Source organism: Camelus dromedarius, chromosome 14 (assembly GCF_036321535.1).
Source record: "Camelus dromedarius isolate mCamDro1 chromosome 14, mCamDro1.pat, whole genome shotgun sequence".
Taxonomy (NCBI): domain Eukaryota; kingdom Metazoa; phylum Chordata; class Mammalia; order Artiodactyla; family Camelidae; genus Camelus; species Camelus dromedarius.
This window is the reverse complement of record NC_087449.1, coordinates 66,970,215-66,995,816: the sequence shown is the minus strand read 5'-3', so window position 1 is coordinate 66,995,816 and position 25,602 is coordinate 66,970,215. Positions and strand designations below refer to the sequence as shown.

Here is a 25,602-nt window from a genome sequence, read left to right as displayed (position 1 = left end):
GTCCTTAGTCTTTAATCCGGGCTTGAAGACAGGCGTTCGTCCGCCTTAGCCAGCGAGAGGAGACACCCGGGGTCCAGGCGGAGGGACCGGCAGGACCAGCCCGCCGCAGGAATCGTCCCAAGCCAGGCTCGCTTCCGCTGGGTTCTGAACTGCGCCTTCCACGGCGCCTGAGAAACGGGCCCGCCTATCTCCGTGCCTCCCTCTTTATTCCTGGCCCACGCCTAGCACGGCTCAAAGGGGGCCATTCCACCCTTTGGTGGTTCCCAGCAGCTTGAGTTTAGAATAACTGCGCTCAGGACTGGAGGTGGAGGTGGTGTCTGGGGATACAGGGATCCCACTAATGAGGCAGGATCCTTCCCTAATTACCACGGCGATAAGTGCATGGTTGGGCTGGGGCCTCGGGAGCCTCGGGGTCCAGGTCTACCTGCATTTTCCCAATTCTAGACCACCTCCATCAGGCTCCTCACCAGGCCTGCTGGAGTCCCCTCCTAGTGGGCACCACCCTCCTAGACAGCACTGACCTCCCTGGGGTTGGGTCCACACCAGGGCAGCTCATCTTGGCCAGGTGGTGTGGTGGGTCCTCTGTCCCTGCCTCTTGGGCACCCCAGGCCTTCACCTTCCCCCCTCCAAATTACAAATTACATCTGAGCCAAAGCCCAGATGTTCCACTTGCATTGCTCCTCTGGTCCCAACCCATTCTCCAGCTGCACACTGAACTGCGCCCCCCCCCCCCCCCCGTCTACAGCTGACCAGTATCTCAAAGGACCAGTCACCTCCAGAGTCCCAGAATCTGGCGATTCTCAAGGGCACCCTGGTCTCCTACCTCTTACCCTCAAAGCATCGCCCAGGAGATTAGGTGACTCCCTTCCCCAGCATTCTTTCTCCACAAGTTTCTCAGATCCACCTCCTCCTCTGCCCTGTGTCCACTGGTCTTCATCTGACAACCCCTCTCCTAGACATACACATCGCCCCTCCCAACTCATCCCTGCCACCTCGCAGTCCACTGTTAAGCTGGAAGGGAACTCTGAAGTCACCAAATCTAATCTCCACTCTCCTTGCGTAAATACCTTTAGGGATGGGGTGCTCGCTACCTATACATCAGGGAACAGCTTCAGCTGTTGGAAACTTGATTATATCAAACCAAAGCTCACCTCCCTGCCAGGGCCCTTGGGAGTCATGCAGAAAAACACCTCCCTTTCCTCCTGACAGTTTCTAAGGAATGGGAGGCTCTGAGGACAGACACCTGGTTGAGTCCTAGCCTTGCCTGGGCAAGTCATTCCACCTCCCTGCTTCTCAGTGTCCTGTCTCTAAAATGGAGATGGGGCGGTCCCTACTCACAGGGTGGGTGTGCAGAGGACTAGATGAGGTTCCTGTGGTGAAGGACTATAGCAGGGCCTGGCACACAGCAGGTGCTGAATAAATGGTGGCTGCTAGAACTGTATTACCTTTGAAGATAATGCCTGGAGGGTCCTGTCTCCAGGATAAACACCCCAAGTCTTCTGTCCCTTTAAACGTGGTGGCCCTCAAATGTGGTCCCCTAGGCCAGTGTCAGCCCTCCTCCATGTTCCCTTGTGACCTGGGGTGCCTGCGCAGACTTTCCTCAGAGTGCCCAGCTTAAGGGGGTCCAGACCTCATCCTGTGATTTGCAGGAGGGCGGGGATACCCACCAAGTAACCATTCAGCCCTCCGAGAGGGAGGGTGCAAACAACTTCCCCATCTCCCTGATGGACTCTGAGCTCCACCTGCCCCAGCAAGGGGATAGATGTGCCATAAACGTTTGTCTGGCTGGGTGGGGTTGGCTGGAGTCCGGGATGAAACCCAAGGAGGTCTCAGATCTCAGGGAGGGGAAGGAGGGCATGCTGGAAGCCTAGGGTGTTTCTCTCCCCTCGCATGTAAATGAACACATAATCACAGCCAGCACTCTCTTGAATACCTACAGCATGCCAGGCTCTGTGCTAAGCACTTGACATATGAGCCTTCCTTTAATCCTTGTCAAAACTCTGGATGCCTCAGCTCCCAGATGGGAAACAGGCTCAGAGAGGTGTAGTGACTTGCTCAGGGTCACACAGCTGGAAAAGGGGTGGGCTTTGACCCTGGAGCTCACAGATGTGGGCCACTCTATACATCTTCCTCCTGGGAAGGGGGTAGGGACAACACTTCCCTCCTGTGGTCCCCAAGACAGGTAGTCCAGACCCCTCACCTGGAAATCAGGGTGCTTTGCTTCCCTCTCCCCATCTCCTCAGCCCTGCTTGCTCCTTACAGCCCCGACATCCCTCCCTGCTCACTCAGCTTTCTTCCATCTCATACTTCCTTATTTCTCTGGACACCAGCAGTCCCCTCCAGGAAGCCCATCCTGGTTATCCCCATCCCCCCAGAGTGAACTCCAGGGACAGGAGGTAAGGGTGGGGTGGCTGATTCATCTCAGAAGCCCCAGCACCAAGGAGAGGCTCAAACAAAAACCTCAGGGGTGAGCCCACAAGCGGAAGGATCCAGCCCTGCTGGAAGACGGCCCTTCCCAGGGCAGCCTGGGGGGCTAGTCTGACAAACCAAGCCCTCACTTCCCTCATCCTCCCAGTGGGGCTGGGGTGTTGCTCTAGGAGGGCAGGACCTTCGTTCCCTGGAGATCTCCAGGGCCTAGAACCAGGCCTGGCACAGTAGGTGCTTAAAGCTGATTTGGTGAATGAATGAATGATGTCATCTCCTTCAAAAAGCTCATCATATCCTGCTAGCTGTTCCTAGAATAGCTGGGGAGAAAGTAAGAGCTACGTTCTCCATCTCCCTCCAGGCCAAGTTTTGCCAGTCATGCTTGTGTGATGTGGGCAAGTTCTTTGTCTCTGAGCCTCAGTTTCCTTACATTTCATGTGGGAATAATAATGCTCTTCTTCTAAGGTTCTCTTGAGGGTTCAGTGAGACAAGCATGAGGCCTCAACCCACCTGGCATATAAACATGTTTGGTCGGCAGTGGTTATTATTATTATCAGCAATAGAATAGTCTCTGCTCTTCTTTCTCACCAAACCTGGTGTCATTCACCAACTCTCACCCTCTGCTCCAGCCTGCCTGCTGCCCCCTCTTCCCTGCCTCTGCACTTCTGCATATGGCGGTTCCCCCTTCCTGGACCACCCTCGCCTTCTGCTCTGCCTATCCATGTTTTCACTTCCACCAGAGGCCACCTCCTCCAGGATGTCCTCCCTGACTAGCCCCTCTGCCTCTGATTACTCAGGCATCCTTGTCCCCGAAGTCTGTGTCATTTGTCCCAAAGTGGGTTCCCCCAGTGATAGGACTTGGGTTCTCCCCCTACAGGCTGGGTGACCCTCTGGCTGCTGATGCCAGTGTCAGTCATGCTGAGTTGCAGGCAGCTTCTGAGACCAGGAGGCTGAAGAGGGCCCACACTCACTCTGACATCAGCTCTCATCTCATCGGCTTCACCTCTGCCAACTTCCTGCAGCAGCTCATGGGCCTGGCCCAGGAGCAGCTGCCCACAGGAGAGGCTGGGACCATGTGGCCTGGCCACCTTTGTTACCTCTCAGGGTCAGACAGAGGCCCCAAAGCTCTGCAGGCCCCTGGCAGGATGTACACTGGGGTAACTGAGGCCAGTTTGTTGCCAGGAGCTCCCATCTGGGGGAGAGGCAACCAGCCAACACCAGAGCCCCAATGCCAGGCACCATCCGTGCCAGCAGATTGTGTCTGACATCACAGCCGCCCCCTTGCCTGGTGACCACGGCAACTAGAGGCCTCCCCCTCCTCTCCCCGCCCCCAGAACAGTCCTCCACATTCCTCCAAACCGTGGTCTTCCTGCGCAGAATGGATGCGCATGCATCTGGGTAGCAGCAGGGTAACGGTGGCATTTTTAATCTCCTGCAGCTGGCAGAGCTGAGCTACACAGTGGTTAGGCACCACACAGATCTGGGTTGTGGGTTCAAATCTCAGCTCTGCCACACCTTAGCGATGTGTTCTTAGGTGAGCCGTCACCCCTCTGAGCCTTGGTCTCAACTGAAAATGAGAATAATGACTGGATGGATCTCAGAAGGCCAGAGGGAGGAGATCGAGCTTTGGCGCCCAGGCCTGACACAGTGAGTTGTAGCATTACAACTACTGTCACTCAAGTGCGTGCTGGGTGGGGCCAAACCTGGGTTCAAACCCCAGCTTGGTCTCTCATGAGCTGTGGGGCCTCAGCCAAGTCACAGGACCTCGCTGAACCTTGGTATCTTCATCTGGAAAATGGGGAGACGATGCCTTCCCAGCAGAGCTGCCACAGCAGCACATAAGGCACAGAGCCCAGCAGGCACCAGGCAGTGATGCCCCCGCCATCATTTTTATCCTTATCCCTCCTGTTTTGCCCACTCCTAGCTCCCAAGCCCTGGCACTCCAGGACCTGTTGGTCCCTTCTTCCCTTTGTCATCCCCAGGCCCACAGTCAATGTCACAAAATCCCAAAGTGTCCCTGACCCCTGCCCAGGCCTGAAGAGTGTCCCAGTGTCCCAGGAAGGGTGCCTGTTGGGCACTGGAACAGAATCTTGGCCAGGTTGGGGGGGACCCTTCCTACTGAGTCTCGGCTTCCTCATCTGTGACGTGGAGCCGCAGCTCCTTTCACCTCAGGGCTGTAAGGCCAACAGTGCCGAGAAGGGTTTTAGGGCAGCCCTGCTCCTGCTGCCTTGCAGAAGACCCCCACTCCGCTGATTCTGAGCCAAGGGCAGCCCCTATGTCTCCTAAACCAGCCCTGCCCACCCCTGAACCCAGACAACACTGACCAGGCTAGCTACACCCTCACCAGGGCCCTGAGGATATCCGGGCCTGGATAGAGAGGGCAGTTAGAGCCCTGTCCCCTCTGCCCCCAGCTGCCCCCTACCCCAGGGCCCTCGGGCCTCCCTACCTTGGCCGCCCGCCCTTTGTCCATGCAGTCGGGGTTCTGACAGCGCAGCCCCTTCTCCTCCACCAGGCTCCGGTCTTCTGCAAAGGAGAGGAGCAGAGGGTTACTAGTCGGGCGGGGCCCAGGGACGGTGCGCCCCAGACTGGGCACCCAGTCTCCTGGGGGCCCCAGTAGCCTCCTGACCAGAGGATGGGTGGGGCCGTCTCCTCAATACACCCTTGAAAGGAGGTCAGTGTCCCTTTCTCTTTTAAATGCCAACTTATCTGCATGGGAATCTGTTTGCAGAGCCCTTTTCTTGTTGCAGCTCCCCAGGGAAATTATCCAGATTCCACGGGGAGAAAATGTCTTTGGAAATAAGCAGATCCCTCCCTGGGCCCCACTAGTCTGGGGGGCGGGGGGCAGCTCAATGACCTTGGGGCCACAGGTTTCCTTGAGGATCCCTGCAAGATTGCTGGGGGAAGGGCCTTCGATCCCTTCCTACCCCTGCCCTCCGCATCACTGCCTCCATGGACAGTCATCGCCATAGCGTCACCCTCTGTCCATCTTTGTCCCAGAATTTGGCCCCCTCCAAGCTGCCTCTCTTCCCAGCGGCTGGAGTGCAGCAGCAGAGAGGGCAGGGAAGTGGGGGCAAGGAGGCTGCCCGCCCGGGCCAGCATGCAGGGCCGGGGAAGGGGTGCTGAAGCGCGCCCCGACATGGGGGCAGAGTTTGACCCCCGCAGCTCTGACTGCAAGACCCGCGTCTACCTCCCACCTTGAGCAGGCCTTTCCCAGAGGAGGGGGCGGGGTGAGCTCCCGCCCGCCGCGGGGAAGGAGAGGGCCCTGCCCCGCTCCTCAGCGATCTCCCCCCTCCACAACTCCCCGGCAGGCCCGCGACGCCCCCCGCCCGCGCCCCTCCCCAAGCCGGCGCGGAGGCGGCCAGGCCCGCCTGCCTGCATGGCGGGGCCGGGCCGGGGGGCCCCGCACTCACCCATGGAGGAGGCGCCGGGCGGCCGGGGACGCGGGCCGGGCAGGAGGAGCAGCTGGCCCGCCGAGGGTGAGCGCGACGGCGGCGGGGGCCAGGCGCCGGCCGGGTGCCGGGGGAGAGGCCGGAGCGCCGGGGCCGCCGGACCCTCGGCGGAGGGAGGCGGGGCGGGGCAGGTGGGCGGTGGGAGGAGCCGAGAGCAGCCCCGCCTGCGGGGGGGCCGGACTCCGCAGCCCCGCCCCGCCCCTGCCCCCCGCCCCTGCCTCCCACCCCGCCCGGCGCCCCGCTGGGCAGAGCCAGCCCTCGGGCTGCTCTGGGCATCTATCTGCTGGGGGGCACCCGACCCGCCCTTTCCCCGTGTCCCCTTCCTCCCTACCCCCGTCTTTGAAATGTGGGTGTGACCGAAGGCCGTCCCTCGCACCCCAACTCCCTTAGCCTCCCATCCACCTCAAATGAAAACACCTCTGTTTTTGATGTGGTCAGGAGACATTTTCTCAGTCCCCTGGAAAGTGGGAGTGAAGACATTTTACACAACTTTGCTGTTTCTCCGGGTCCGAAAAGTATCATCTAGGTGGAAATGGTGACTTCTCGTAGACAAAAACGCAGGTCAGGGCAGCTCCCTGCACCCTGCCTCTCCCATCCCAAGCAGAGCCCCCTCCCCCATTTAGAGATGCTGTTGGGGAACACGGGGAAGGAGCGGACTTTATTATGATCTCTGCGTTGGTTAGCATTTTTAAAACTTTATAGAAGAATAACATAAATACATACAGAAAAGTGCAGCTTTCATGAGTACACAGCTCAATAAATTTTCACAAAATGTACTTTTGCAAAATAACCAGCATCCAGATTAAGAAGCAGAGCATCACCAACCCCCGTGCAGAAGCCTCCCTCGTGGGGCCTGCCAGCCACTCCCCTGGAGGGGATGTTGTCCTGGCTTCTGTTTTGATTAGTTTTGCCTGATCTTATACTTTATGGAAATGGCATCACGAGATACTTGGACAGCATTTTAATGGTTATAAAAACACTTTGCACTACAGAAATGGAGCTTCAGGGAGGTGGTCAAGACTCTCCCAAAGAACTCAGGTGCTCCTGAGCCTGCCTGGACCTCATCCTACCTGCAGGTTGGTGCCGGGAGGCTCTGGGTGGGTGAGACCCAGGTGTGGGAGATCCAGTTTCCAATGGGGCCCTGCTCTCTCTCCCAAAGCCTCCTCTGGCCCCTTCCCCAACCAGAGTAGGGTGCCTGCCTTTCTCTGTGTATCCCTGACATGGGCTGGCTCTGGGGACTCACGGGTGACTAGTCCCTGCCCTCAAGGACTCTTGGCAGAGGGAACTGTGGTGGATCCCAGGTCTTCTGGATTCACTCAGCAAACACATAGCAAGGTTCCTGTGAGGGCCCACCCTGTACCTAGTCCCAAGCTGGGCACTGGGGACGCATCCGTGACCCTGACAACCTCTCTGGTGCTCACATGGGGCCTGGTGGGCAGGGAGGCCCTTTGGAAGGCACCTCTGCACATGTGTAGCGCCATGGGGAGGAGGCTGGGGGTGGGAGCAGTGCACAGAGGCCTCGAACAGTGTCCCGAAGCTTCCAAGCTGAGAGGAAACCAACGGCACAGGGTCCCTCATTCTCCTTGTGAACCTGGAATCTCTGCGAAGGGCCCTGCGTCTGCCCCACCTAATTCTCAGGACTCTCAGGCCAGTCCTGCTTTACTCAGTTCACAGAATTACACAGTTCTGAGTCCCCTCTCGGAATCTCTGCTTCCTTCCCTGTCTGAAGGGCCAGTGATGCCTGTCCTTTCTCTAGCCTGGAGGCAGGGGCCGCTGAGGTGGGAGACAGCCCTGTGAGGCCTGACCAGGTCCATGGGGTCAGTGGTCCTGCTGGCCCTGCTTGCCAGGAGGTGGCTGGCTCACGGGTGGGGTGGGAATCAGGGCTCTTCTCCATCGCCCGGCAGCATCCTCTCGGCCACCTGGGTTTCCACAGGGACCTGGAGACCTCAGCCAGCTCTGGGGGAGTCTCCCATGCACCCCTGGGGAGTCTGGGGAACTCAGCCAGACAAGGTCTGCTGCTAGCTCCAAGTCCCTGTGTTATCACAACTCAGGACCTGGGGTTAGGCTCTAACACCCTTTGTCCCAAGACTTCTGGGTTCTGGCCCTAAGTTCTGCAGGCTCTGGGCTACTTCTTCCACCACAGGGATCTGGGGTGACTTGCCAGCTCTCTCAGCTGTGCTGTGACTGCTCCAGGCCTCAGCCACAGCAGGGCCAGACTCCCCTCAGCCGCCACGGGGTGGCTGTGGATTCTGGAGTTCTTTGTCCAGGTTCTTCCAGGCACTGGAGTTCTACTGGCTGACCTTGCTGATCTATAATCCGCACCCGCTACACCTGTTTTCAGCTCCCTCAAGATTCTCGGTCTGCTTTCTAGACGCCCCCTCTCCAGACTGCTGGGTCCTAGCCCCTCTGGAATTTAGTTTCTCTGCATTCTGCACTAAAGCTGCAACCTCCTAGGACCTGTGGGTGCGCTTCTCTCCCCAGAGACTCTGAACACAGGAAAATCAGCGATGACCCTGATAGCTCTCAGGCCTTGGATGGAGAGGGGTCTCTGGGGTCTGGGGAAGAATCAGGCACCGGGACAGGCCATCCCCGCCCCAGGCCTGCCATGGGCTCCCCTCTAGTAAGTGGCCTCGTTCACAGCCCTGCGGAAAGGATGGGCCAGGTAAGGGGGACATGTTGTACCAGGTGATATCACACCCTGGACATAGCTGATTGGGCCAGAGGTGGCCACCTGGCCCATCCTATTCAATAGATTTGCTCTCTTGAGAATTTGAATTGAGACGGGCAATTCCTATTGGGCTCCGGAGTCCCGAGATCACGGGAAAGTCAGACTGAGCGGTTACGGAGCCCTGCAGTTACTGTTGAGCGAGAACAAGGGGACCTGTAGAAGCAGCTGGTCAGTGGAGATGGCCCTAGAGCATAGAAGGAGGGGAAAATGGCTCTGTGGCTGGGGCAACCCCTGGGGGCCGCCTCCGCTGCCTGCCCTGGCCCCCTCCGAGTCCCCGCCCTGTGGTGCCCTCTGACTGGAGTCTGAGTGGGTGTCTGGCTACCTGCCCTCAGTCAGTTGCAGGCAGACCTGGAACCCTGAACTTGCCCCCTACCCCAAGGCGCCAACGGTTGTCTCTCTGGGTCAGAAACAGCCCAGCTGCCCTTCTGGCCTCCTGAGGCCCCTGAGACTCTTGCCACCCTGGGGAAAGCCAGGGCCCCTCAGCCAGGCAGACAAGCCCGCACGCCAGCAGCCCCACCGTCTATCTTAGTCACAGGATTTCGCTTCTCCCCCAACACGATCTCTACCACAACTGGCCGACAGGGCGCCTGGGCAGAAGCCGGCCGGCAGACATGTTTTGTTTGGCCGAGCACAGTGCTTCAAAAGAATTTGAATTGGTTGCCAACTTTGAAAAGTCAGATTTCACATAAAAATCCAGATTTCTGGCTTCTCTGGACAAACCCAAGGAGCCTGGCAGCTCTGGACCCATATTCCCAATGGCTCCAGTTCCCAAGTTGTGTCTGCCCTAGGCTGGCACACACCCTCCACCCTCCACAGTCCCCACCACTCCCTCTCGCCTCCCCCAAGCCCCCTGACTCTGTCACTCACTGCCTCCCCTGGGAGGGAACGGAGCTTCTGACCCCAGCTCCGCCCTTCCTGGTTCTGCTTCTCTGTCCCCTGAACACCCTTCCCACTGCTGTCTGCTGACATCCTGCCCACTCTCCAAGGCCCAGGTCTGAATGCAGCGACCTTCCAGAAGGTGTCTCAATCTCCACACATCCAAATTCCATCCGACTCTCTCCTTCCATCCTACTGTCCTAGGATGGGCCTTTGACCTGACTTACTGGTTTGGACCTACTTTCCCTGCCAGATTGTTCCAGAAACAACTGCTGAGACCCATCGCTCCAACTTACTCAGTACCTGCGTTCCACACAGGGTCTCATTTCACCGTCTAACCCTCTGCAGCCTGGTCTAACCCCAGATGGCAGCTAGTCACTGAGGATGTGCAGTGGGGCCAGTCCAAACTGAGATGTGCTGGAAGTGGGAAACGCACACCAGATTCTGAAGACTTAGTGCCCCCTGCCAAAAAGAGTAAAATCTCATTGATCTTTTTTTTTTTCATTGACATCAGTTTCTTTTAATTAATCACTGATGATCTTTTTATACTGATTACATGTTGAAATGGAATGTTTTCCATTTTGGAATATTTTTGGACTATCTTGGGTTCAATAAAATAGATGATTAAAATGAATCTCACTTGCTTGTTTTCAGTTTTTGTTTTGTTTTTTAATGTGGCTAATAAAAATATTCAACAATAAAAGTTCTATAGGCTAGAACTGTTCTAGACACTTGAGGGAAGGAGGTAGGATGATTGTGCCCATTTTACAGATGAGAAAACTGAGGCTCAGAGGGTTGGTCGACTTGCCTAAGGGCTCACAGCTAGTGAGCGGTGAGGCTGGGACTTGAGCCTAGATCCAAAGACTCCAAGTCTGTGCTCCTAAACATGAGGCCATACTGCCCCCCCACCGGTGCCCCAGGGGTACCTGGCACAGTTTGGTGCCTGGCACACGTGCATTGATTCCCCCATCGTCACATAAGTGCCCCCTCTCCCAGCTAGCTCCAGGCTGAGATAAGTGTACAAGAGACCACCCTTGTCACTCCTCAGGGAAGCCCCTCACCTCTGAGCTGTGCCTCCCCCACCACCCATGAACCTGTTTGCCTGAAGAAGGCAGAGATTCCCTGCCCACCACCTCCCAACCCCAGGCCTGGTCATGCAAAGGCAGCCCCTCCCAGGAAGCAGCTGTGGCCTTGAATGCCCCCTTCCATGCAAACCCAGCTCTCCTGAGAGCCTGTCTACGGTTGGGCAGCTGCTACAGGCTGTGCTAGGGCTGAACCCCCACCGTCAGGGCAGCTGGCAGAAGGTCAAGACTTGACCCAAGCCTGCCCGAGAGACAGAGGGCGTGTCCTGGGCAAATGGTTGCTGACCCTAGGAACCATCTACCACTCCCTACTCCAGATACTGGTCAGAGCATCGCGGGTGGCCCAGGAAATAAATGTGGTCCCCTTCCCAAAGCTCCATATCACATTTTGGGGTAGGGCCATCACGTGGGGACCCAGCTGGAGGAAGGAGCACGGACCAGGCCTCTGATGCCTGCAGCCCAGCACTATTGATGGCATTGCCCCCTGGGGCCTAGAGACCCCAGTTACTGCCTTGCCCACCCACACCCCTCGGGCTCAGTAAGAGGTGGGCGGACACATTCAGAATTCCTTTCTGGGGCCAGAGAAACTGTCCACACAGTCCCTGCACACAGGCCTGGGGCCGGCCAGCCACTTCCTCCGGCTGAGGCCGCGGTGGGCACCTGCCCCATCGGCCCACCACGGGCTTCCTCCTGAGGCTCCTCAGAGGAACTGAGAGTGGCTGAGGGAGGAACACAGAAGGGCTGCAGAAACTGGTGTGAGATTCCAATTCGGGGCAGTCACACTCACTCCATGCACGAGTCTCACCCCATCATGGGGCTGGGCTGGCGCCAGGTCCCAGCCCCCACCCCTGATGGGCCCGGGCCAGGGGCTGGCTGGCAGCAGGGGACAGAGCCCACACAGACAGCTGTGTGCTCGGCTCTCCCACTCGCCTGCTCAGCTCAGCCCCACGGCGTCCTGGGGCCTCTTTCCCAGTCAGGATGAGCAGGGTCCTGTCGGTGGTTCTGAGACTGAGGGTGGAAGTTGGGTATCTGGGTGCCACCACTCGAGACCCCATTGAGCCTTTTCTTCCCTTCCAGAGCAAAGAGGGCACCAAGAATCGTCCCTGAGGGTGACCATGAAGGTGCCAGGAGTCAAGGGAAGACTTGGCATGGGGCATGTCCCCTCTCAATATTCGCTGTGGGGTCGCAGGGCTGGAAGCAGATGGTCACTGTGCCGTGGTCTGTGGAGCCTGAGACAGCAGGGACTGTCCTGCCTGGGGAGGCTGGGGGGTGGGGGCGGGCCTCACAGGGAATGCTCCAAAGCCCTGGGGAGCGGGGAGGGTGTCCTTGGCAGACGGCCCAGCAGCAGCAGACTTTGGCACCTCGCAGTTACTGAGATGTAGAGAACAAATAGAATGAGGGGACCCGGCCCCTGCTGGGCCTCCCTGGCTTGTGTCTGGGACTGGCTGAACTGTCTCACGCCGCCTCTGGCCTTGTCCGGACCTCGGCCACCTTCCCTGCCTCAGTAGACAGGAACCTGCCAGGCGAAGTGGTGCACGTAGACAGGACTCAGCCTGTCCCCCAGGCCACTCCTCCCAGCCCACCCTTTGGTTCCAGAATGGTGCCCAGCTGGAAGAGAAGGGGAGATTTCCTCCAGGCTGGCTGCCAGCACACAGGGCCTGCCCTGTGTGGTCCTCCCCCGCTCCACGCCCTACCCAGCATCATGGCTCCTCCTCACCCAGTCCTTCCCTCCCAGCCTCCCGGGGCCCAGGTGGGCAGCGCGCCCAGCCCGCCCCTCCAAGCAGCCGCATTCCTCTGTCCACTTTGGCCAATGGGACAGGTAACTGGAGGGGGCTCCTCACACTCAGGACACCTGTCGTTTACGCCCACTGGACACCCATTCTCCCTTCTAGGAGCAGCATTTTCTGCTGTGCTTTGTGGAACACACGCCCCATGTGGTCTCTTTCCACAGCAGACCCCAGGCCTACCCATCACTTTCCATGCCCTCGGGCTACAGGGATGGATCAGGGCAGGACCATACCAGGCTGGGAAAGGCTCCTGCTCCTCTGGGCCTGTGGCCTGGGGGGGAACCAGAGCCTGGGGCCCAAGATGAGGGAACAGAGGAGGGGACGGAGGCCCAGGACACTGTGCCATGCAGGCCTCCACAGGCCAGACCTGGACTTCTATCTCCGGCACTGAAGTGTCCTGACAGAATCAGAGTTGCCAGCCTGAAGCTGTATGCTCTGCTGGGCCACTTATGGGCTGAACTACGAAAAAACACAGCAAAAATAACAGCCAGCAAGGACCGAGCCCTTGCTCTATGCGTGCGGTGTCTGAAGTGCTCCATGGGTCACCCCAGTTAGTCCCCTCAGCTGCCCCACGATGCCACAGGGGTCATTTACACGACTTTCCCAACTTTTGACGTCTAGGAAGTGGCCAGGTTGGGATCCAAACAGAGGCCGTAGGGCTCAGCATCCCCGACTACCGGTCCTGCTTCCCAAGGAGCTTAATCTCTCTGTGCTTCTGTTTCCTCGCCTACAATGGGGATAATAAGAGAAATGGCACATGCCCCGAGGCCTCAGCCATGAACATTCTAGAAGGACTTGTCCCACCATATGGCCCTGATCTTGGAGGCAGAGTCCAGGCCTGAAGCCCCGCGCTGGCCACTGCTGCCCCCAGCCTGAGCTGCTCCGCTCGAAGCCTAGCTGCAGGGCCCAGGCTGCCCAGCCCAGCCAGCCCTGGGAGGAGAGTCTCCTCAGCCTGCCCTCTCTGCCCTCAAGGCCCCCAGGGGCCTCATGCTCAGGCCTGTCTCCTCTGCCAGCAGTGGCTCTCAGGAGGGACCCTGCCCTCCCCCACCGCGGCTGAGTAAGTGATCCACAGCAGCATGTGCACGGTGAACAGGACACAGGCTCTGGCCAGAGGGAGGCGGCCAGGTAGACCAGGTGTCGGAGTGCCCTCCCAGGAAAGTGGGCCTGCACCTACCCCGGAGGTCCTCGATGATGTCCAAGGTGGAGCTCCAGGAGAAACGCTCCACGGCCCCCAGCTCCAGCTCGGCCAGGGCACCAGGCAGGGCCTCCAGCTCATAGGCACCCCGCTTCCTCCAGTAGAGAAACATGCTGAGGCCCGGGGAGGCCTCCCCGCCAGGCCCGTGCCCTCTGAGGCTGGGCGGCCCCGGGGACCCAGGTCCCCGAGGCCTGGACACAGTGGGTGTAGGGGCTGTGGAAGGGCTGCAGAGACCCTGGGGCTGGCCTCAGGGCCGGACAGCGCAGCCCTCCCCGGGGAGGGGAGCATGCTGGGAGCGACTGGGGGCCTGGGAGCTGACCAATGGCCAGGGCCCCAGCCCCACACAAAGCGTCTTTCTTCCCCTCCTACAGACATTTTACAAATTTCAACTTCCCGGCCCCCTCGGAGCCCCCACCAAGGGGATGGGCCAGCCGTCTGGGGACGGCAGAGGCCCGGAAAAGAGTCCGATTGTTTCATGATCTCTTTGCTAAGATAAGTTTTCAGAGGAGAAAAATGTGCTGCCCCAGGAGCAATTCCAGCCCCCTACCCCTGACCTCTGTCCCCAGCCCCCAGCCCCAGCTGATCCCTACAGGATTTCTCAATGAGGAGTGGAAGTACCCACAGGGTGCTATGGGATGACCCCCAGAGCTGCCTGACTCGGCCCCCTCCCCAGAAAGCACAGGGCCTGTCCCTGGATCCACTGAGCAGAAGCCGGGAGGAGGCCTCCCAAGGGTCAGAGGGCAGGAGCTGTGGGCCAGGCCTTAGCCTAGGCTGCCAGTGAGGCCCAGAATCTGCCCTCTGGGCTCTCATGAAGGGCCTCCCCTCCCTGGGCCGGCCAAGCTTCACCAGGCTGCCCATCCACCCCTGTCTCCCTCCTCAGACTGTGTCACCTACACCCATGGCGGCGCCAGGCACAGAGCCCTGGGCAGGCCAGAGCCATCTTCATGGAGCTCACAGCCCCCTGCACAGTGGGCACGGGGTGGGTGGGGGCAGGGAGGTTGGATCGGGCAGGGCGTGGAGGAGCTGGGGGGTGCAGAGCCACTCACGGAAAGAACCAGAAGAATGAACAACAGCTACGCAGAAAAATGAAAGTCATCAGTCAAATTATTCCTGAGCCTCTGGAAAAATGGCAAATTTGTATCTATTTGGAAAATAAAACTAAAAGGCACGGCCTCCTTTCCGTGGAGAGACCTCTGCCCTCTCATACCCAGGAAAGCAGCGTCTTCCTGGTTGTTCTGGTTCTCCCCAGGGAGGTGGGATTACCCCACAGCACAGATGAGGAACCTGGGGCTCAGCTACTAAGAAGCAGGACTGGAATCCGACCCCAGGACTGCTTGGCTTCAAAGCCAACACCGGGGCCTTCAAAGCCATCAGGGGGAGAAGGCCGGGTCGTCGGAGGGCAGCGGGGTGGCCCTGTGGACATCCAGACTGGACAGGGCAGGACATCGTGCTTGGCCTCCCAGCCAGCCTCTGCCGTGTTGCCCAGCCTCCCAACCTTCCAGGGTCCGAAGGAGCTAGTCTGAGTGGGGACAGAGCTGGCCGCCCCCACCCCCACCCCCACCCCCGACCAGATGCCTGGCAACAGACAGGCACGAGGCCCAGGCAGGGGGAGCTGGCAGCAGACGGCTCTACTTTCCAGGGGGTCACCCCAGGGCTGTGGCGGGTGGGGGTGGTAGGGGTAGCCGTCCAGGCAGCCTGCACACCCCCAGCTGAGGGCTGAGGTGCCAAGAGGCAGCTCAAGTAATTCAAACCAGATGCCAGCCTGCCTGCCACCCTCCTCCCCAATCCCCAGCCCGGGGCCAGGGCCAGACAAATGCAGGCCCCTTGGTCCTTGATCACTGGCACCCACTTAGTCTGGGTCCACACAAGGGTAGGGGGGCTCTCTGGCTCGTGTTTACAGGCAAGTGGCCAACATGGGGTGTCAGCCGAGCTTGGGGGGTGAGATGATCCGTCCCTGGCAGCCATGGCTGTTCTCAGTGCCCACCCAGAAGAGGCCAGGGCTGCAGAGTGGGGAGTGGTCCCCGAGCAGTTACCCAGGCCAGACCCCTCTGCATCTGGGCCTGGAGGGGCTACCCTCAGTTATGGTTTCAGAACAGAGAGCCCCAAAGCTGCCCCGCCTAGGGGTTGAGGGGAAAATTCTTCCTGCTCTCAGCTTTGGGGCAAACACAAGGAGCCCCCACTCCCCTGCACGCACCCACCTGCAGAGGCCCCACTGGGGGGCTGTTTGTGCTCAGGCCCAGGATGCTGTAGAGAAGACGAGGCCTGGCTGTGCCCCTCCCCCTGCCCCTGCATCCTCCTCCCAGAGGCTCTCTCTGTCCCCAAATGTGCCTTCTGCTTCCCACCTCCCTGCCTTGGCTCATGCCAGTCCTGCTGCCTGGTGTCCTCCAGCTCCCATGGAGACTCGCCCACACTCCCCCTGTCCAGGCTAGAGGCCCCCATCCCTGGCCTTGCCTCCATCTTCCCTGTGCAGGAGAGCATGAGGCAGCCCGGGGGATCTGGGCAGGCCCACCCAGGTAGGCAAAGGGGCCCCCACAGTGTCCTGGGGCCAGCCCCCACTACCATGAGGCAGCCGGTGTCAAAGGCAGGTGGACACACCCGGGCCTTTTCCCTGGGTCTGGGGGAAACCAGGAAGCTAGATGGCTCATGACACTGCTTACGAATGTGGGGAAGGGGTTCTCCATCACCTCTGGGAGATCTCGTGGGGTGCCACGTCTGTCTTGTATGCAGCTGTGTTCCCACTCCCAGACGGGCAAAGTGATGACGGTTACTTTGGGCCAGATGCCATGCTGAGCACTGTTCATCCATTATATCCTTTAAGCCTCATGTCTGCCCCATGAGGCCAGTGGGAGCACCCCACGATAGGGACAGGGATGGAGAAGCGGAGGCCAGGGGCCACGTACTTTCCCAGGGCCACACAGAGCAGGAAGGGGGCAAACTGGGGGGGAACTCCAGAGCCGTGCTCTCACTGCTTGGCTCTGTGGGCCACATTGTTTGGCCCTTGATGGCACCGTCACTGCAGGGTACAGACGGGGGACCCAGGGCCCAGAGGGAGGTAGGGCAGCCCCAAGTTGGAAGCCTGTCCTCCCACAGTCTCAGGCCCCACGTCTCCTGCCTCGATCCTCCTGGAACCTCGTGACCCTGGGACAGGGGAGCAAGGAGACCAATGGCTTGTGCCCTCCTCTGGGCGTGCCCCTCGGGGCTGGGGGCTGGGAGCTGTGGCCCCAGGCAGGTAGACCCCAGAATTTTGCCACTTGTCCCCACTGCCATCAGGTCCCACTGACCGGGGGCCAGGACTGGGACAGGCAGAGGGACAGGAAGCGGGAGACCTGAGGCTGCTTTATCCAGTGCCTGGCAATGGCCTTGGACGTGGGGAGGGGATCAAGCCCTCTGCAAACCACAGCTGTTTCCTTGAGAGCAAAAGTGCTGCGTGAGAGCCTGAACAGGAGGCCAGAGAGGCCTGCTGAGTAAGGGGCTGAAAGAGGAAGAGGAGCAGGTGATCCAAGCCAGCCATCAACTCTGGACACCAGCCACCTCCCAGCGAGCCACAGCCGACAGAAACCTTGGCCCTGTGGGGAAACTTCCCTTCCAGTGTTCACAGACCAGGGCCTTTAGATGCCCCTTCTGCCTTCTGCCCTGGCTGACTCCTGCCCCACCAGTCTGGGCCCTACGGCTCCCTGAGGGCAGCTCCCTAAGGTCCAGGGTCCTCCTCTGCCTTTCTCGCTGGGTATCCCTGAGCATGACACTTCCTGAAGCCTCGGATCCCACATCTGTGAAATGGGGTAAGGAGAGAGGGCCCTACTGTGTTATCTCCAAAAGATTCTGCTCACATGGTGCTAAGCAGAGAGCAAGGGCTTCCCCACAGGGATCAAGACCTTGGGGGGGTCCCTGCATTCCATCAGGCAAGGCCCTCCATGACCCTCTGTGGTACCCTGAGCCCCCCAGGAGCAAGTGACCACATCTTTCCTCCACCTTCCAGCACTTGGGGAGGCCTGTCTGGACCCCCAGGGCAGCCTGGGATCTATAGGGGTAGGGGTGTGGGCCAGGAATGGAGCTGACACTGCCGGCCGTGCCCAGTACCAGCTGCACCGCTTGCGTGAGAAGCAGCCTAGCGGGCTGTGCTGGGCTGAAGTGCTCCCAGGTCGGCCGGCAGGGCCTGTTAGGAATTACGTCTGGCCAGCAAGCCAGAGGCGTTATATAACGCAGCGCTGGGAGGGCACTAGCCACCTCCCAGCCCCCCAGCCCCCAGCTCCCCAGCCTCTGCCCCATTGGCCAAGCCTGAGAGGAGGTGTGTCCCACTAACCGCCTCTCCCCCTACACAACCCACCAGACCGCCAGCTCCAGGTAAGGAGAAGAATCTGCTCTCACCGGCCAGAGGCACAGGCCAAGGACCCTCCAGGACCACAGCCTGCTCGTGGCCCATGGTGGGGGCCTGGGGTGGGGTGAAGGCCATCCCCTGGCTAGCAGGCAGGCAGTGCACCTGGGGCTGGCCCTTGCAGGAAGGATGAACAGTGGGGCCTGGTATGGAGTATCAGAGACCACCCCCGACCCACTCCCATCACAAAGTAAACCATCCTGAAGGCTGGACACCAGATCTGAAGCCTCAGCCACCTGCAGGTCCATCAGTTTGGAAGGTGCTGGTGGAAACCTGGCTGACAGCTAGCCTGACCCTTAAGCCTCAGCCAGGCCCCTGCCCCAGGTCTTCTCCCCAGACACCTCCTCACAGCGCATGGCTGCTGTGGCTCACCGGCCCCTGGAAAATGCTGCGTGCACCATGCCAGAGGACCGGCACAGGGTGGGCCTCCCCCCATCCCAAAGGGCCCACACAGCCCCTTCTCAAACCCGCAAGAGCTCCAGGGGCTGGGACCGAGACACGTGAGACGTCCAGGCATGGCAGCGCCCCCCCCCCCGGACGGGGTCTGCGGAGCCCAGGGAGGAGGCGGGCAGAGCCCCGCCGGGGCTTTCTGCTCCATCCCCAGAGTGGGCCCTGCGGGGGCGCTCCTCTGCCGCGCGGCACAGTCGGGCTGTCCCGGCACTCCCTCCCGGTGCGGTTGTGTGTGTGCTGCCACCACAGCCTGGGCAGAGTTCCGCCAGCAGGGAGCCCCATGCCAGGCCCGGAAGGGGCTGGGCCCCGGCGGCCTGGCCAGGAGCCTGTGCTGTTTTCGCCCAGGTGCTCCAACACGAACTCCTCAGAAGCAGAGGTTCCTGCTCAGCCAGGGACCCTGTGGCAGTCCTTGTCCTCCAGCTGCCAGCTGGGCACACAGCAGGGACACCGACATCTGACAAGTTCCCCTGTGTACCAGGCCCTGGACGCAGAGCCTCCTAGGTGGGTCTCCTTTAAGCTGCCTGATGAGCCCGTCACTGTGTTACTTCCACCCCCATTGTACAGAGCAGGGAGCTGAGGCTCGGAGGGGCCCAGAGACCTGCCCAGGGCAGCCAGGAAGCGGGTGGGGGCTGCCGCCAGGGTCACCTCACCCCCACCAGCACCTGTGCCACCCTTTGTTCCCGCTGTGGCCGAGATATTCAAGTTCCATGGGCCTCCAGGGTCCAGTCAGTAAACAGCCCCTCCTGCCCATCGCTGCTGGCACCCTGAGCTGAGCCCAAGGCTCAGGGGCCCCTCCCTTCCCCTGATGCACCCCTGCTTGGGAACTCTGGGGGCCCTTCAGGCTTGGATAAGCCTCGCTGACCTTTGAGCCCACTCATAACAGGCCTTGAAGAAAACGGGCCTCTTCCTGGGCCCCCATGAGCATGTGGGAGGGGGGCAGCCAGACAACAGTCCCCTCAGAACAACTCCCCGGAGGCAATGGGGTGGGAGTTCTACTCACATCCAGCTTCTGGCCTGACCATCGTCACCCACCCATCTACCTACTGCAGCATGGGGACAAGCACACCCTGGGGCGGCCTGGCCATGGACCAGCCACCCACGCCATTCTGAACTCTGCTTCTAGAATGCTGTGGCCCCAGCTCAGGCCACCACTACCTTGTCTGAGCCCCCTGTCTCCAGAATGCAGCCTGACACCTGCATCCTGGCATCAGATGCCAGCTCTTGCTGGCTGTGTGGCCTTGGGCAAGTTGCTTAGCCTCTCTGGGCCTCAGTGCCCTTATCTACCCAGTGAGGACACTCACAGTACTGCATCACAGGGTTGCTGTGGGGATTAAAAGACTCAGCCCAAAAGAGTGGCCTCCACACACAGGATCTGCTCCTGGCAGGGGCTCTGTGGACAGTGGCTGACAATCATCACAAGAATACAATGCAAATCTGAAAAGATCCCTGCTCTGATTGAAAACCCGCTCCCTATCACCTGGGGAGCAAGGCCATCCCCAGCCCAGCAGGGCCGCTCAGCCCCTACCAGACCTGCCCCAACATGCTGCTCCTGGGGGGACCGAGGGTGCTGTCGTACAGCCGAGGAGCCAGGCTGCCTTTTGGTCCTGCCTCTGCTGCAGGTGACCACACTGAAATGGTGCCATCTGGATCCCCCTGGGCTGGGAGCCCCTTGAATGCAGGGCCCAGGCCCAGTTCCTCCCAGAGCAGGTGCCAGGGGAATGCTGGTTGACTTGAACTTGGATCAGTTCATAACCAACCATCTCTCAGGGCTGACTTCCGAATACCTCAAAACTCAGTCCAGTCAAGGTGGCAGGGCTCCCTGGTCTCCAAGGAGGATCCCAGCTCAGAGGACAGCCCACAGGTCTGAACATCCAGCCTGGGGTCAGATCTAGCCACCCCCTGGGAGGAGCTGAGACCCCAGCTAGAGCCAGGCACTCTGTCAGCTGGGGTGCTGGGGTTTTCCTACCCTGGGGAGGGGAAGAGGAGGAGATGGAGGCCTGCCTGTATCCCCAGGGCTGTCTGTGGCTGAGACAGGATGGCCACATTCCAGTCTCACTGCCAGCTGCTGGCCACTGCAGACGTTTAAACCTGGCCAGACAGACTGAGGTCCTCTTGAGGGCCAAGTCTGTCCAAGGAACAAAAGCTTCTGAGCCAGTATCCTGACCACAGAAAAGACTGGCCAGACTTTCAGGACAGCTGGGATTTCAAAATATCTAACCCATTGTTGGAACACCGATCCCAGTGGTTGGAAACTATCGTTAACTGGCCCCTTGGACATCCTCAGCAGAGACCCAGGTTGCCTGGGGCAGGTCTTGTCTCCCTGTTGGCCCACGGAGGCCAAAGATCCCTCCTCCCCCCAAGCTCAGGGTCCAGGTCCAGCCTACAGAGGCAGTTTCTGGGCAGGGCAGCTTAGCCTGTCATGACTTTGTAGTGGATGCTAGTGCTCAAGAGCCTCTAATATGGGCCTGGAGAGGTTCTGCCTCAGTCCTATTCATTTGTATCTCAAGAAAAATAGAGCAGCTAATGGATGGAGAGTGACTGGGTGTGTGTGTGCACGCATGCACAGACATGCCCATTATTTTAGATAATCCTCTCCAAGGAAAATGACTTTGAGTACTCAGAGACTGGAATGATGTGAGGGAGCTAGCCATGCAGATATCTGAGGAGGAGCATCTTAGGCTGAGAGAACAGCAAGTGCAAAGTTCCTGGGGTAGGGGCATATATTATGTTTGAGTTAAGGTGACCAACTGATCCAGTTTGCCTCCCCTGGACTAAGAGGATTCCCAGGACACAAGATTTCAGTTTTAAAACCAGAATAAGTTGGTCACCCTGCCAAGGGAACTTCAATGAGGCAAGTGTGGCTGGATCAGGGAAAGCAAGGGGAGGAGGTAAAGTCAGAGAAGTGACAGGGTGTCAGGTCCTATGAGGGCCTGTGAGGACCTTGCCTTTTATTCTGAGGGAGACAGGAACTACTGGAGTTTTTTTTTAACAGAGGAGGAACATGATCTGACTTTAAAAACACACCATGGTTTTGGAAACAACAGCTTCAAAGAAACAATGTACTAAATGCTCTGAATGTTTAGGTCCTTCAGTGGGACTCTGCTTCCTACAATGGTGAACTGGGTAAATCAGACCAACCTTCCCACTTGAGACAACCAAAAAAGCTGGATGAAAAAGTTATTTTTTAATCTTTAAAACATCAAACCAGACAATACACAAAACAGGAGGATCTAGGGAGGTAAAAGGATGGTTTTGCTCTCAGGGTGTTTATGCATTCTGAAGAAAGAGGTGAGTGATAGCTTCACTTTTAATAGCTTTATGGAGCTAGGGGGGAAAGCTCAAAGTCCAGGGAACCTCAGACCTGAATTTGGAATGAGCTCATCCCAGACTGGTTGTGTCTCCCGGCATATGGCAGAAGCACAGGAAGATCCTCTATCATCTAAGGCCTCAAGTTTTTCTTGCAAATAATTTTTAAAATACAATGTCCAACACACATTCAAAGATAACTAGGCACACAAGTAACTAAGACCCCATGTCTGAAAACCAACAGAAACAGACCCACAAAAACTTAAGGTGCTGGAATTATCAGACACCAACTCAAACAGCACCTCATCTGAGCACCACAAAACCCTGGGTGGTAGACACTGCTGTTGTCGCCACTTTAACGATAATGAAATTGAAGCTCAGAAGGCTAGTGACTTGCTTACACTCACCCAGCTAGTAAGTAGGAGAGCTGTGATTCAATACTGGTCAGTTGCTTCTGTAATCTGTGCCGCTAAAAACTTACCGCACGAGAGGGTTCTTAGAAGGACTGTGGAGTGCCCTCGGTGCCCCCGACCCTCGGAAGTTCTAGATGCACGATGTCAGAGCCTGCAGCTGCCCTCGCACCTCGGCCAAGAGCCACAGCGTTCCAGGAATGGGAGTGGACAAAAAAGAGACATGCCCGGAGACCATGTAAGGGGACACCTGCCCAGCCACCCACCCTCTCCTGTCTGGAGCAGACTCATGGAAGATGATAACCAGACATAGAAAGTACGCGAAGGACCAACATACTCTGCTGATGGGGGAGTAAGTGGCTTTCTGGATGACCATCTGGAAATAGCTATTAAAATGCAAAATGCCCAGCCCTTTCCACCCAGCAATTCCGCTTCCAGAAATTTATTCTACAGATATTCTTTCACAAGGCTGCAGAGATACCGGTATAAGGATATTTACTATCGCATTATTTACAAGAGCAAAAAACTGGAAACAACCCCCAAAGGTCCACTCATAAAGGGCTAGTTTAAAAATTATATCCATACATATCATGAAGCCACTAAAAAAAAATGAAGTAGACTGTTATGTATTGGCACTTAATCTCCAAAATAAAGTGTTAATTGGGAAAAACAACTGCAAAAATGCATATTTTCTTTCATTTCAACATTTTTACATATACACGTATATGTAGGTAAGTGCACGTGTGTGTATATTCATAGAAAAAGTCTGAAATACAACTGGAAATATCTTCATCATTTATGTACCGTGAGAATTTTATAGTGCAGATGTATTACTTGTATAAGCAGAACAAAGTATACACACATGCATATATGTATGTGCATAAGTGTATATATTTTTATTTATTTATATGCTAATTTAAAGGTATTAAATGACCACCTTTCTTGTGCATTATTGCAATAGCCTCCTGATTCTTTGGCTCTATTTATCTGCCATGCTCTCTTCCTCAAACGCTCCCAAATCCACTCTCCAAACTTCTATCAAAAAGGATTTTCTGGGGAAAGGGTGTATGTAGCTCAGTGGTAGAGCGCACGTTTAGCATGCACGAGGTCCTGGGTTCAATCCCCAGTACATTCATTAAAATAAGAAACAAATAAAGTAAATAAACCTAATGCTTTCCCCCAGAAGAACAAACCAAAAAAAATTTTTTTTAAAAAAGGATTTTCTTAAAATGCAAGTTAGAAAATGCTACCTACCCTGCTAAAAATGCTTAAATGCTCATTGCCCAAGGATGAGATCTTTCTTCTGTAAGATGCTCTCCCATCCTCTCTGTGGTTTGACGCTGTACCATCTCTGTACAGCTCCCCTTTCTCATGGCACCCGCCGCACCCAGCCATCCCTCAGTCATCCCAGCCAACCCTACAACCCTGCAGAGGCCTGTCTGGGCGCTAGGAGGAACTTTCCGTGGCTCGCTGTCTGCTTCTTAAATCTGTCTTGGGCCAGCCACGGGGTGGGGGCTCGCAGGGCAGATGAAGGCTGGAATAAGGGCTCTGATCTGAACACTGAGAGGTCAGTGGCCAACACACCCCCAGGCTGTTCCTCTCTGGCCAGGAATAGGACATTTCCCGGGTCAGGCCTCTGACTCTGGGGTGCTGGGAGGCTGTTTGAGTCTATGCACACCATTCCTCTGCCACCGCCAAAATGCGTCATCGCCCATATCAAAGTGAACTTAGCGGGGAGGGCATAGCTCGAGTGATAGTGTGCATGCTTAGCCAACACAAGGTCCTGGGTTCAATCCCCAGGATCCCCTCTAAAAGAATAAGTAAACCTAACTGTCTCCCTCCACCCAAAAAAGCAAACTTGAACATGTTGATGGTTTAGGAGGGATTTCATGGCCCTTCTGGAGAAAGCTACAAAGGCACAGTTGGGAACCTGCCCCAGATAGTCCTGGCAATGGGGACACAACTTCAATGCACAGAACTGATGGCCTGAAGGTCTGGGCGCACCTTGCCCACCCACCTTCCATCTCACAAGAGAGGAAGCAAGAGAGCCTTCCACCATCAGAGCCACCCCTGCGGCAGCTGCCCGGGAAGCAGCTCTTCACATGGGACCCTGCTCCTTCTCTCAGGGGCTGGGCGGCTGAAACCGAAAGCAACCCCTCCTCTGCTGCCTCAGAAGACAGGATGCGGTCAGCACCTAAATCAGAGCTGATGACCATCGGTTGTTGGGTGACCCTTGCGTTCTACAATCTCAACTCATTAAGTCACCCATGAAGGACAAAACGTGCCCCACCTGCAGGAGGGGTTCCTAAAGGGCCCAAGCTAACTCAGCAAGTGTGGGGTCAGAGTGGCCCCCTCAAGACCCACATGGTCTCCTCTTCTCACTCTGTGTCGCTAATCCTCGTTTCTGGAAGCAAGAGGAAGAAAACGTACTCACCAGCTCCCGGACGAAGGCCGAGCCAGCTGCGAGGTGGAGACCCGTACTTTGTCAGGACTGAGCTCATGCTTGACCTCTGGGGTGGTGGCGCTGTGCCTGGCCCTGGAGCCACGTGCTAGCCCCCGTCCCCGTCCCTCTCTGCCCAGCTGCAGTCCCAGCACTGGAGGGCTTCTCCCAGACCCAGCCTCTGTCGTAATTTCTCCAGCTGAATCGTCTGCACAGAAAACCACCAAGCTCTCAGCCCTGCCAATTCGCTTCTCCTCCGGCACAGGCCCCCCGAGCGCTGTGTATTTTAACGTATGGACTCCGTGGCCGTGGTTCGCACTGTTTCCTTGCTGGTGGTTTTCTCCCCTTGGATTTTCCATTCCCAAGTACCCATATGCTCCCTGGAACACACTTCGCACACTGCTGGCTGCCTTGGCGGGTGCCTGCCCCTCTCCTTTCCCGGAAAGTAGTGCCACGAAGCCCCTCGTCTCTGCAATCCCAGCAGCCAGCAGCAGCTCTGGCTGGACTCTGGTGAGGAGGAAGGCCTGCAAGTTGGGTGGCTTCTCCCTGCCCAGCAGACCTTCGCAGCCCAGAGACCTACCAAGTTCCAAAGTATTAGAAAAACCCAGGCCACAGTCTGTTGAACGCCACGGCGGCATCAGGTCCGGTCGTCATGGCAACCCTTGGCTTCCCAGCCCAACACATTGTCTGCCGGCTCGGCTGTTTGCTGATTCCTGAGACTGCTTACTCAGCTCCCGGGATCTCCAGATTGGACCTGCTGCCCCACGACTCCAAGTGCAGCTCCTTTCAGACTGCTCCCCGACCCCGTGGCCCACCCTCTGCCCCATTCTTTTCCTGGCAAAGCCTTGGAAATCTTTAACTTAGCAAAGCCTGTCTGGAGGCCCTCCATCACGTGTCTTCCTCCCCCTCCTGCACAGATGGCCCCCATATTTATTTTAGCCACTGTTCAGGCCTGGTTTGTCAGCCAAGTCTCATTCCCTCCGCCAGGCCCTCCCCGGGAGCGAGGGCTGCGGGGCTGAGCGCCCGCTCATGGAGAGGCAGTTACAGGCAAAGGCCCCTGGCCTGCTGGCTTGCTTGCTTCCT

The 25,602-nt window shown here is 57.8% G+C and overlaps 1 protein-coding gene across 4 annotated transcripts in view; it reads right to left on the bottom strand.

The window, feature by feature from the left end:
* Positions 1 to 25,071, bottom strand: part of PLEKHG5 (pleckstrin homology and RhoGEF domain containing G5) — a 46,236-nt gene extending 21,165 nt beyond the window's left edge. The window contains exons 1-2 of one of the 4 annotated variants that reach the window (XM_031463941.2): positions 24,514 to 25,071; positions 4,871 to 4,947 (exon numbers count right to left, since the gene is read on the bottom strand). In XM_031463941.2, the coding sequence (XP_031319801.2) occupies positions 4,871 to 4,947; positions 24,514 to 24,580 (144 nt within the window). In that variant the 5' untranslated portion in view covers positions 24,581 to 25,071. Of the gene's footprint in view, positions 1 to 4,870; positions 4,948 to 5,834; positions 5,929 to 22,150; positions 22,580 to 24,513 lie in introns of those variants that run through there. The other 3 variants (XM_064494114.1, XM_064494117.1, XM_064494116.1) reach the window with 3 other exon arrangements.
* Positions 25,072 to 25,602: the final 531 nt, after the last annotated feature.